The following is a 13,274-nucleotide window of genomic DNA, read 5'->3' on the forward strand; positions in this document are numbered from 1 at the left end:
GCGAACACTGTGTATTTCCCCAATCCCAATAACCTTCCCCCCCTCCCCAAATTTTCCTCTTTCTGATTTCTTGAGGCCTAGAGCTCAACATAAAATGGATGTGCAATATACTACCTCAGTGTTGAAAGGGCATTTCAGGGGTCTCTCTTCCCTCAGAGAAGAGCTGGGCTGATCCTCAGAGGTAGAAAATGTTTCCCTGGGCCTAGAAATTCTTATTGGCCTCTTGACAATGTCTGCCTTGGGGGAAGGAAACATATCAGGTGAGACAAGGTAGGGGAGAATCCCATCCCATCTCAGGCCTTGCTGGAGGCCTATGTCTTCCTAGTAAAGGCTCTAGCATTTTCCTTTTCCCAAGGACTTTTCATTTCCTCAGTTTGCTCCATACTGCTTAAACTTTCCCCAAACTGTTACAATAGTGAGCTTGTGTCTATGCTATCCCTGGAAGGGCTGTTAGAGACCCCTTCCTGCTTAGCTGATAGTCATGAGCCACAGGTCCAGGGACCACTATTTTGGAAGGCCTGGTCCCCCTGTATCCACAAGGGAAGCCAAATTTTCAACAAGCTTGCTGAAAGAGCTAAAGACCTGAAGTCAGAAGACTTAGATTTTATTTATTTATTTATTTGGTGGGACAATGAGGGTTAAGTGACTTGCCCAGGGTCACACAGCTACTAAGTGTCAAGTGTCTGAGGCTGGATTTGAACTCAGGTCCTCCTGAATCCAGGGCTGCTACTTTATTCACTGTACCACCTAGCTACTCCTGGAAGACCTAGATTTAAATGCCAATTCTGACACTAACTCTGGACTTGTGTCTTCTACTGTAAAATGAGAAGTCTGAACAAGGTGGTCTCTAAGGCTTGTTCCAGCTCTGACAGTCTCTGAGTCTTTAAGGTTTAAGCTCCACGTAATTATAACCAGTTTCCTCCTCTATAAAATCAAGAAGTTGGGGCAGCTAGGTGGCGCAGTGGATAAAGCACCAGCCCTGGATTCAGGAGGACCTGAGTTCAAATCCAGCCTCAGACACTTGACACTTACTAGCTGTGTGACCCTAGGCAAGTCACTTAACCCCCATTGCCCCGCAAAAAAAAAAAATCAAGAAGTTGAACCAGATGATTCCTAAAGTCCTTTGTCACTCTAATATGACACTTTGTGGGAGAAAAGGGCGTGTGCGCCCACGCCTGTGCACTTGCACAGGAGGAGGAGCTCAAGCACTCTTTTGTCCCCAGTGCCAAGCAGGAAGAAACAATTAATTACTCTTAATCATTAGGTGGCTAAGATTATTTTATTTGTTTTTCTTTTGGACGGTGCAATGAGGATTAAGTGACTAGCCCAAGTTTATACAGCTAGTAAATGTCAAGTATCTGAGGCCACATTTGAACTCAGGTCCTCCTGAATCCAGGACCAGTGCTTTATCCACTGAATCCAGGGCTGGTGCTTTATCCACTGTGCCACCTAGCTGCCCCTCAGCTAAGATTATTTTAAATGGGAAGGTACTAAATGGTCCTCTTCTTTTAGGGGTGTGAAGCCATTCCACAGCAGTGGCCTCCTGGTTGCCTGGAGTCTCAGCCATGGTATGGTGTCAGCCTCCTTTCCCCAAGCAAAGCTGCCTTTAACGGCACTTACTCTGGGCAGGGCTTGTGGTGCTTGTGCAAGGTGCACCAATTCCTAGTTATAACTCTGGTTTTACCTAGCTGGCAGAATCATTTAAGTCTTTCCCTACAGGTCATTTCCCCAAAGGTAGGCTTTAATTAAATTGAAATTAATTGAATAATTTATTTAATTAAATTGAATTGAGGGCATTCCAGACAGGGGAAACAATTAACAAGACACCAAGGCATGAGCAGGATGCATTCAAAGCAAAATAAGGAGCCCTGTTTGACAACAACAAAGGTTTTTGAGACAAAGAATGTTTCAATATGAGGGTAGAGAACATACTGGGGAGAGATTATAGAGGACTTAAAAATTCATCTAAGAAGTTTGGATTTTGTAGGTGATGGGAAACCATCAAATAAATGGTCCTTATCCTGGACCCTTCTATGAAACAAAGGGTCTAGGTCACCTTTGGAAAATATTTATTTTAATTTTATCTTATTTTTATTCTGAATTTAATATCAAATAAAACAAGCATTTGTATATATGTGTAGAAGAAAAGGAAAAGAGCATTTTACATGAAAGTGCATTCTCTATTATACATAGCCTGCCTTTCAAAAATATATATTCTAGGGGGCAGCTAGGTGGCGCAGTGGATAAAGCACTGACCCTGGATTTAGGAGTATCTGAGTTCAAATCCAGCTTCAGACACTTGACACTAGCTGCGTGACCCTGGACAAGTCACTTAACCCTCATTGCCCCTCAAAGAAAATAGGGGAGGAAGCTGAGGTTCAGAAAAGTGGTTATGGGGCAGCTAGGTGGAGCAGTGGATAGAACACTGGCCCTGGATTCAGAAGGACCTGAGTTCAAATGTGGCCTCGGACACTTGATACTTACTAGCTGTGTGACCTGGGCAAGTCACTTAACCCCAATTGCTTCATCCCCCCCCCCAAAATTCCTCAATGACCCTCTTGTCTTTTTTTTTCTTTTTTTTTTTCAGTGAGGCAATTGGGGTTAAGTGACTTGCCCAGGGTCACACAGCTAGTAAGTGTTAAGTGTCTGAGGCCAGATTTGAACTCAAGTACTCCTGACTCCAGGGCCGGGGCTCTATCCACTGTGCCACCTAGGTGCCCCTGACCCTCATCGTCTTTAAATGCCCACATCTCCCCTATCCTGGAAAAACCCTCACTTGATCCTTCCACCCCTCCATAACTATTGTTCTATATTTCTGCTGCCCACTGTAGCTAAACTCCTCAGAAGACTCAACTACAAGAGATACCTCTACTTTTCCCTTCCTCTAACCTTACCATCTCACTAACATTGTTCTCTCCTAAAGTATTAATGCCCTCTTAGTTGCCAAATCAAATGGCTTTTTCTCAGTCCTCATTCTCCTGGACTTCTCCACAGCCTTTGACACCATTGATCATTCTGATAATTCTTCCCTTTGATACTCTCTTCTTTCTAGGATTTCTGGACACTACTCTCTCCTTATTCCTCTCCTGCTTATTTGACTGATCTTCTTCCAGACCATTTCCTCTAACCATAAGTGTCCTTTAGAATTCTGTCCTGGGTCCTCTTCTCTTCTCCCTCTATGCTGCTTCATTTATTGATCTCATCAGCCCCCATAGGTTTAATCACCATCTTTTTGCTGATGATTATCAAATCTACCTTTCCAGCCACCATCTCTCTGTTGACCTCAAATCTTGTATCTCCAATTCCTTTCAGACATATTGAACAAGATGTCCAGCAGATAGCTGAAACTCAATATATCTGAAACAGAACCCATTCTCTTTTCCCCTAAACTTGGCCTCCCCCTCCTATCTTCCCTATGACTGTAGAGGACAATAGCATCTTCCAAATCCCTCAGGCTCACAACCTAGGAGTCATCCTGAATTCCTCACTATTTCTCACTCCTCTCTGACTACTGACCTCCTTGGCTTCTTTTAAATTCCAACCAAAATCCCACCTTCTACAGGAACCCTTCCCCAGCCCCTTTTTGTTTTTTTGTTTTTTTCAACCCCTCTTAATTCAAATGCCTTCCTTCACTTATTTCTTATCTATCCTGTATGTAACTTGCTTTGTATATATTTGTTTACATGTTGTTTTCCCCCTTAGAGTGTAAGCTCCTTGAAGGCAGGGACTATATTTTACCTTTATATTCCCAGCACTTATCATAGTGCCAACCACATAGAAGGCACTTAATAAATGTTGATTGATTGATTGGGGGAGGGCTACTCCCTCTACTTCCATCTACTTCCCTTTGAGGGATATTTAACTTCACTTTGTAAGAGGGTTATGGAATAGCATTGGATTTGTAATTCAGGAGATAATCTCGTCTAGCAATGTGAAGTCACAGCCTAAATCCGTAAAACAGAGATGTACACTATATCTTATAGGACTCTTTAAAGAAAAGCTGTACAATGCTATTAATAAACTATTGTGATGACTGTTATTGGTTAAGAGCCACAATGTATCAAAAGCAGCTTTATTGCTACAAAGATACACAAACAACCCATATATAGCTTACTGGGCTCTCTCTTCCTCCCTCCAGTCTATACAATCCTTCAAAAGAGGATTTATAACCTCAATTCCAGGGCCTGTTTCTTCATAAGATCCTCTTTTAGGATGAGCTCCTTTGAGTGCAAAATACTCACCAATGCTTTGCCCACAATTGTTTCCAATCCTAGTTCTGGTTACCCTTCATTGCTAGCTTTCTCTTAGGTACTTCTCTTTAATCTTTGCTTTTTGTGTTGCTGTTCTCTCTGGCTCCGGAGTCCAGATCTTGAGAGCTCTGTATTGTCTCCCCTATTCAAGATCTCTGCTTCTGCCCTCTCCTCACATCCTTTGTGAGGTACTTTTTTTTTTCTTGCAGGGCAATGAGGGTTAAGTGACTTGCCCAGGGTCACACAGCTAGTAGTACATGTCAAGTGTCTGAGGTCAAATTTGAACTCAGGTCCTCCTGAATCCAGGGCTAGTGCTTTATCCACTGCGTCACCTAGCTGCCCCCTTGTGAGGTAATTCTAATTGTTTATTGATAACAAGTCAACACTTCTGAACTTCATTAGTACATTTCATGAATCATTCAAGGACAAAGTTTTGCACATCCATTCCTGAGATACATTGAAATGGCTGTTAAACTAACAGAAATTGAGAACTTGAGTGGGTAAACTAATTGGAGGTATTTGCATTCTCTTGGACAACCCCTCTAAACACTTACCTCTATAGTTGAACTAAATCTGATAGTTTCATATTCCACTACAAAGGTGGATTAATTACCTGAAAGAACTGACCCAACAACCCTGCAAAAAAACAACCAAACAAAAATCCCTTGCAATGGGCCACAAGAACTCAGATATTTAGCCTTGAAATTCAGAGAGCAGATCTGTGTTTAAGAGACATGACACTCATATGATAAAATACTCTAAGTCACTATTGATTAGAAAAATGCAAACTAAAACAACTTTGAAATATCACCTCATACCCATCAGATTGGCATATATGATTAAAAAAAAGGAAAATGATAAATGTTGGAGGGGATGTGGGAAAACTAGGACACTAATGCACTGTTGGTAGGGTTGTGAGCTGATTCAACCATTCTGGAGGGCAATTTGGAACTATGCCCAAAGGGCTATAAAACTGTGCATACCCTTTAATCCAGTAATACCACAGCTAGGTTTGTATTCCAAAGAGATTTTTTTAAAAAGGGGTGGGGGCTAGGATCTATTTGTACAAAAATAATTACAGCAGTTCTTTTTGTGGTGGCTAAGAATTGGAAATTGAGGGGATACTTGTCAGTTGGGGAATGGCTGAACAAGTTGTGTATATGATTGTAATGGAATATTATCTATCATGCAATAAGAAATGACAAACAGGGTGATTTCAGAAAAATTTGGAAAAACTTATATGAAGTGATGCAAAGTGGAATGAACAGAACTAGGAGAACATTGTTCAGAGTAACAGCAATATTTACAATAAAGAACTGTGAATGACTTATTCTCAGCAATACAACGATCCAGACAATCCCAAAGGACTCATGATGAAAAATGCTATCCACCTCAAGAGAAAGAAATGATGGCATCTGAATATAGACTGAAGCATACTATTTTTTCCCTTCCTTCATTCCTTCCCTCCCTCCTTCCTTCTTTCTTGAGTTTTCTTGCACAAAATGACTAATATGGAAATGTTTTATACATGATTCCACATGTATAACTATATCAGATTGCTTACCATCTCAGTGAGGGAAAATGGGAGAGGGGAAAGAGGGACAGAATTTGGGAACTCAAAACTTTAAAAAAAATGAATTTTAAAAATTATTTTTACACGTAATTGGAAAATATTATTTAAAAAAAGAGATGTGACACAGCTTTAATTCCATATACATGATAATTGTGATTAATAGGAATAATCCAAGGATACTTACCTGTTAAGGTGGTCCTTCAACAAGGAGATTATCACTGTTCTAGGAGTCTTAATTTCCTTGATGTAAAAACAATGATCATTGCCTTGGAGGCAGCAAAAGGTCCTAATGTTTGACTTTTAGAAAGCATATTTCTTGATTCTGCAGAGCAACATTTTGGGATTGGGTCAACACGTATATACACTCAGTTGGGTTGGCAAAGAAATCAGTGTCTCCTCACTAAAATTTCAATCTGTCCCACAAGTACATAGAGGAAGACCTAGAAAAGGCCACCAAAGCATATTGTTTAAGGATGAGAACTGGGATCAGGTCACAGCCAACTCATTCATCAAGCATTTATTAAGAGCCAAGTATTTACTTATGTTTATGGTGTTTAGCATTTTGTTGGCACTCAATGCCTTCCATGTTTCAAAAACAAAAACAAAAGGCAAAGGAAAAGAAAACCACACAACCAATGGAACGGTGGCTCAATGAACGTTACTGCAGTTAAAACTTGTCTGACCTCACACTTCGCGTAAGGGCGTAAGAGGGCAGCACTCTTCTGGTAGCCGGGCGGGAGGGGGTTGGGCTCCCAACCACAGAGGTCTCAGTGCGCAGGTTCCTCCTTACGAGGGCCTCAGGAATTGGCCTCCAGTGCGCAGGCGTCCCTTTCCATCCGGGTGCTGGCCCCGGCTGGTTGCGGCGGGGTGGGACGAGGGGCGGGGCCTGTGGTTCATTGTGCGCAGCAGTGAGCGACTGGCTGGGTTCTCGGGCCGGCTCGAAGTTGGTGAAGCTGCCGCCGCCGCCGCCCTCGCCCTGCAGCTCAGGAGCTGCCTCCGCTGCGTTCTCCCTCTCTAAAATGGCCGCCACTGCCTCTGGTTCCTCCTCTGCCAGCTCTGCAGCCTCGGGGCAGTCGGAGAGTAAGAAGATCAGCGATCTGCGGGTGATCGATCTCAAATCGGAGTTGAAACGGCGGAACCTGGACATTAACGGGGTGAAAAACGTGCTCGTTTCCCGGCTCAAGCAGGTGAGGCCCCGCTGGGGACGCGAATGGGAGGGGGCGGCGTCCTGTGCGGTCCTAGGCCGCGCCATCCGCCCTCTCCCCTTTTAGGACGCTGCCGTTGGGCTTGCCTGGAGCTCCCGGAGCCCGGAGGGATCTGTTGGTGGGGAGGGGGCCACGGTTGGGGTTGCTGCGCCTCCCCACCAATCCCTATCCCCACGCCCACCCCCACCCCCCACCTGGGGCCGCCGCGCTGCCCGCTCCCCTCCCCCCTATCCCGCCTCGGGTTCACGGGCCCGGCCATGATGCTCGCGGGCTGGTACTAGGCTCTGCGGCCGCGGGCCTCGAAGCCTCTGCGCCGGGGCGGCCGGCCAGTTTGTTCGGGGCCTCGAAGGGGCTTGTGCAAGAGGCGGGCGCATGGCGAGCTCCTGGTCGGAAAGGGGACGGGCACTTTTTGGGCTTTCAGTAAAGTTATCATGTTTGGCTTAAATATCTCTCTCTTTACCTTAATGAAATAGATAGTTAGGGCAGATAGCTGAACTCTATCTTTATATGTGGAATATAGATAATCTATGTATGTAGAGGTCTGCGTTTTCTACGTAATAATAGAATATGTTGTATAGGTACACATTCTGAAACATACATTATATGTTTAGTATATGTTAAATATGTGCAAACAATGTAGATAATACTTTTTATATTACATGGATATATTTACATTTAGAGATCTGAATACGTACAGTTAAGTTTAATGAGATCTAGATACAGATTTATGTCGAGAGAAATCTACGTAAATACACATACATAAAATAGAGATCCAGATATATAAACTTAATGTATGGAGATACACACAGACTTAGGTATATAGCGCTACATAAATGTATGTAGAAAAGTCTATATATATATATGTATATATACTTATTTACATAGAAAGCTACGTAAGTCTGTGTATATAGATGACTACATTTTTAATTCTCACGTCCCATAGTAACGGTTGGGCTTTCAACGGTTGAACCTCTCCTTTATTTCTGGGTATCTCAGGATTGTGGGGGAGGGAAAAATTGCATCATAAGAATAAAGAGAAGACGTTATTAAATTTAAATGGCTCATGATATACAATACTTAAGTAGAACTTAGTAATTAGTTATGTTAATTTTCTGTTGTCTCCCCCCCCTCCCCACCATGGGTCCAGTTTATTTTTAATTGTCCCCCCCCTTTATTGTGACTCTTAACATTAATGTTACAATCTGATTTTGCTAATCGTGTGATTTTTTTTCTGTAAGCATGCTTCATTTACTCTTTTAATAAGTACCTTAATTTCTTAAAGTAGACTTGTGACAGGGCTGCCTATTTTAATATCTTGTATTTTCAAGAGACTTGACTTGTTCATCTTTTATTACTAAAAGGCGGTTAGCTAAATTTGAAATTTTATTTTATTATTAAAACATCAGTTTAAATAGAATTTGTTTATTAACCGATGTTTCTAACATAGGCAATTGAAGAGGAAGGAGGTGATCCTGATAATATTGACCTGTCTTCAGGTGATACTTCCAGCAAGAAAGCAGCAGCCAAAAGCAAAGGTTGTTAAAAGCTTTGAAAATGTGTGTGTGTGTTACATAACTCTATGCTCTTGTGCTATTTGCCCTGTTTATATAGTGCTATTCTTTGCTATTTGCCATTGGCATTCTGCCTTCTCAGATCTAGGAAGATTTCATAGTAATGATTGCCAGAGTGGGGGTGACTTTCATTCTGCATGTAAGATTGATTTGACACAACCTTGACCTAAAACTTTACCTTTGTTATTATGTTACTAATCAAGCCCCTTGATATTTATGCCTTCCTAATGTAAGAAAATGGGTAGGAGTAGAAAAAAAGGGGAGAGGACAGGAAATTAACAAATTTGCTTTTTTGCAAATTAATTTTTTTAATTTAAATTTTTCTTGGCAAATTCTTTTTCACTAGATAAGCTAGTACCAATTTAGCTATAATATTCCATAGCAGCAGAATTCAAATTAGTGTATATTTGTTGTAATTAATAATTTGGAACTGTTTGAGCTTCTTCCCTCCATTTTTTTTTCTTTTCCTTTATAATCAAAACTTGATTTTTTTGGAATTTTATTCAAGACATTTCAGTAATGTGAGACTTAATAGAATTCTTATTTTTCTTTAGCTGTTTCTCATGTTAAACTCTTTAAGCCCAAGTTCCTAAAATTTATCACTAGACTATGTGTCAGTGAGTGCTTAATAAGGTTTATTTCAGAACTTATGTCAATTCTTCTTTCTATTTTTGCAAGGCAATGAGGGTTAAGTGACTTGCCCAGGGTCACATAGCTAGTGTCAGGTGTCTGAGGCCAGATTTGAACTCAGGTCCTCCTGAATCCAGGGCCAGTGCTTTATCCTCTGTGTCACCTAGCTGCTCCCCAATTCTTTTTTTTTTTTAAGTGAGGCAATTGAGGTTAAGTGACTTGCCCAGGGTCACACAGCTAATAAGTGTTAAGTGTCTGAGGCCTGATTTGAACTCAGGTACTCCTGACTCCAGGGCCGGTGCTCTATCCACTTCGACATCTAGCTGCCCCCCCTCCCCAATTCTTTTAACACTAATTAGTTCCTTCTAGTGCTATTTTGAAAATCCTGTAAGTGATAATTGATAAATAGGAATATTGGAATTTCAAATAGTTTAAATACTATTTTTGTGATTATTAAGTAAAACATTCTAATTTTTAGTTTGGTTTTTCAAGTTCTCACAAGAAGGAAGAAATCAAGTGAAAATCAGTACCTAACTTAAGGACACTGAAATTAAGAATTATTTGAACATTATTTAAACTTTGGGACCTGTCAGTTAATTCCCATGTAAAGTACTTCTTGTCAAGTCTCATGTTATCTGATAGTTGATGGGGGTTTTTCCCCCTCTTTCCCTTTCAGTCCCCTACCCTCAGCCCCCCCCTCACCCCTTACTCTCTCTTTCCTTTTCTCTCCACCTCTTAGAACTAGGTGTCCCTATCTCTGGAAGTGTAGCTACCATTTAGGCCTGATCCTGCTGTTGCTCATCTGGGGAGCTTTGACTTAGTGTTTTCTGACCTGGGCTAGTTCAGCTACTATCCTTAGGCAGCTTAGTTGCCTTATACTATTGGGAACTTACCACTGGAGTAGTTCCACTTTGCCTGGCTTAGAGATTCTTTAACTGGGTCCATGAATTTAAAAACAGAATGCTCTGCTAACAGTATTTCAGTCTAATAGATTTACATTATCATATGTATTTTGTCTTATTCATTTAAAACATTATAAGAAAGTGTCCATGACAAAAAAGGTTAAGAACTCTTGTGTTATTATGAATTTTATAGTATCTGCCCTTTAACATAATATATAAAAACATTTCACTTAGCCAGAGGTCACTTATTTGATGACTTTCATTTTGGAACATGAATAAGAAAACACAGATCTGCAAAGTAATAATAGAATTTTTATTTACACGAGTGCTTCCCATTATCTCATATGATAATTAAAATTCTGTGAGATAGGTTTTGTTACTATGCCAATTTAATAGATTAAAAAGCAGATGCATAAGGATTAAAAAGTGACTTGACCTGGGTCACATAGCTAGTAAATGTCTGAAACAGGATTTGAATTCTGGTTTCCCTTCTCCATTCACTATACCAGTGGCATGTCTAGAAAAAGATCCCTACAGGCCACATGCTGACTTTGAAAACCAAGATTTAGATGGTTTTATTAATTGGGTAATCTTTATTTCCTTCCAACCCCTAGCAAGTGAAAAGCAGTGAAGTGGGAGTTACTAGAGGAAAGCTTGTTTTTTGAAATCAGTAGAAAGTGTCAGGGAAAAAAACAGAAACTCCGGAAAGATGGCAACTTAAATCATGATAAACCATTTAGTGTAGAGGAAATCTGTTACATAGTTTAATAGTTAGTCCCTGAGAGCAACTGAATTAATAAGCATGTATAGTTTTTCTTAAAAAAACAAAAAACCCAACAAAACCTCAATTAGGTTTTTGTCAAAGTCAGGAAATGTGTAATCTATTTTCATTTAGATTTATAAGAAATTGGTAATTAAAAGAACTGCATCATCTTCTGTTACCTGGGAAACTCACTTATTTGGAAAAGTTATTTTCCTCTTGATGCCAGATAAATGATGTACCTTAATTTTCTTTATTTTAAAGTATTGTGGCAAGTCATGTAATTACACTAATTGAAGGAAAGACCTTATAAAAATTAAATTTTAAAAGAAATGCAATAATATATGCAGAGAGTTGGGTTTTATGCAATAATATGTGCACTTAGTTTCCCTTTTGAATCCAGTTTAACCTTTCCCCTTTCATTATAGAGATAAAATTTTATTTTTAATCAGCATTTTAATAGTATATTTACATGTAGTCAATTAGCTAAGAAACTTTTATACCTTATTTCTCTTCACTATTTACAAGTTTTTGGGGGCACACATAATAGCTTGCCTATTCTTTTGCCTTCTTAAAATTGCTGTTTAACTCCAGACATAAAGAAAACAACTGCCACGTTTTAGAAAATATTTAATGAATTAAGGAGCATTTATTAAGAGATTACTATGTAAAGCATTGTGCTAAGCACCAGGAGTACAAATAGAAAAGCATAGGATAGTCCCTGCTTTTGTGGACCACAAATTAATTTAGTTAAATAACATTCAGAATCATTTCTACCTACTTATAATAATTTGGGGGTGTGTGTTGATGCAATGAGGGTTAAGTGACTTGCCTAGGATCACACAGCTAGTAAGTGTCAAGTGTCTGAGGCCAGATTTGAACTCAGGTCCTCCTGAATCCAGGGCCGGTGCTTTATCCACTGCACCACCTAGCTGTGCCCTACTTATAATAATTTAACACTTCTCATCTATGATTGTGTTCTTGGAAAAAGTTCTATAACTCAAAACCAATTACTTTTTTTTTTTTTTGCAGAGAACTTACATTGTGTTTGGGGGGGGGTCATTCTTGACCAATGACTTGCCATTCCATTTTCAATGGGAATGACCACAAACACCACTTTTAATTAAAAATAAATTATATGGCTCTAGAATAAGATTTTCTACGTTTGGTCAATTTATTAGTGCAACAGTAACCATTCACAATTATATTTACTATGACATAGTAAATATATACAAAGTTCTTATATCTGATTCCACATTAGCTTCATGAAGCTCTAGGAAGGTTTGTGCTTGAAAAAAATTGATCTAAGAATTTGTCCTACCTGTTTGCCTGGTTACAAATTGAAAAAAGAAAGGTATTAAGAATCAAGTTGTTGGTTCTGGGTTGGGGGGGGGGGTGCTAATGGAAGTATCTGCAGTCTTGAGCTATCACCATAGTACCTCGAGTCTTAATGTTATACTTGATCTATTTGACTAAAATATATGAGCTAATTCTTACATATTTGTACTGAATAAGTCTTCCCTTTGTCTCTTGCCACATTGTTCCCTAGGGTTCTAAACTTCCCCCCTTCTGACCCACTCCTTACTTCCCAATGAGTTTGAATGATTTGACTGAAAGTCTGCCCATTGGTTATAGTCTTGAATGGCCTTTTATGCTACTTCCTGGGCATAAGACAAATTGATAATATGCTATATACCCATTTTCCTTTCGATTACCCAGTCTTGATTCTTATGAGACTCTTGTTCCATGGCTTGGCCACAGGGCCTCACCAGGAGAATAATGAATTACTTTGGTGGCAGAGAACATTGTAGTGAGAGAGAAGAGTCAGCATTTACTTCAAGGTTATTAACCTGGGTGACTGGGCATGGGTGAGATGCGTGACAAAAATGTAAAATGTGGGTTTTTAGGAGAAAAGATATAAATTTTGTTCTGAATGTGTTGTTTGAGGTGTCCATCAAATATAGAATTGGAGATGTCTGATAGGCAGTTGGTACAGGAATGGAGTTTGAATTAGCTAGGTGGGTTATGGTAGCTATCAGCATAGGGATAACAACCCATAGGATCTAAATTGAGAAAAGAAGTACTATATCAGGGCTTCTTAGACTTTTTCCAATAGCTACTTTTCACCTGAGAAATTTTTATACGACCCAGACTATATTGGTATATAAAATAGGTAATACAAATCAAAAATTTGCTGCCAAATTTTTCACGACCTTCATATTCAGTTATTTGACACCATATGGATTCTCGACTCACAGTTTACAGAAGCTTTGAACTAGATCAGAGCCTCAGGTTGTACTTAGGTTTGGGGCATGACATGGATGATAATTCAGCAAAGGAGACAGAGTGTCCAAACAAGTAGGAGAAACGAAAGTAGCTACAA

At 39.9% G+C, this 13,274-nt stretch overlaps 1 protein-coding gene across 2 annotated transcripts in view; it reads left to right on the plus strand.

Moving 5' to 3' along the window:
- The first annotated feature begins 6,699 nt into the window (after positions 1-6,699).
- The window catches only part of SLTM (SAFB like transcription modulator), a 44,167-nt gene continuing 37,592 nt past the window's right edge, over positions 6,700-13,274 (plus strand). The window contains exons 1-2 of one of the 2 annotated variants that reach the window (XM_043983049.1): positions 6,700-7,010; positions 8,476-8,563. In XM_043983049.1, the coding sequence (XP_043838984.1) occupies positions 6,843-7,010; positions 8,476-8,563 (256 nt within the window). In that variant the 5' untranslated portion in view covers positions 6,700-6,842. The remainder of the gene's footprint in view (positions 7,011-8,475; positions 8,564-13,274) is intronic. The other variant, XM_043983048.1, reaches the window with a different exon arrangement.

This window comes from Dromiciops gliroides, chromosome 2 (assembly GCF_019393635.1).
Source record: "Dromiciops gliroides isolate mDroGli1 chromosome 2, mDroGli1.pri, whole genome shotgun sequence".
NCBI classification, from domain to species: domain Eukaryota; kingdom Metazoa; phylum Chordata; class Mammalia; order Microbiotheria; family Microbiotheriidae; genus Dromiciops; species Dromiciops gliroides.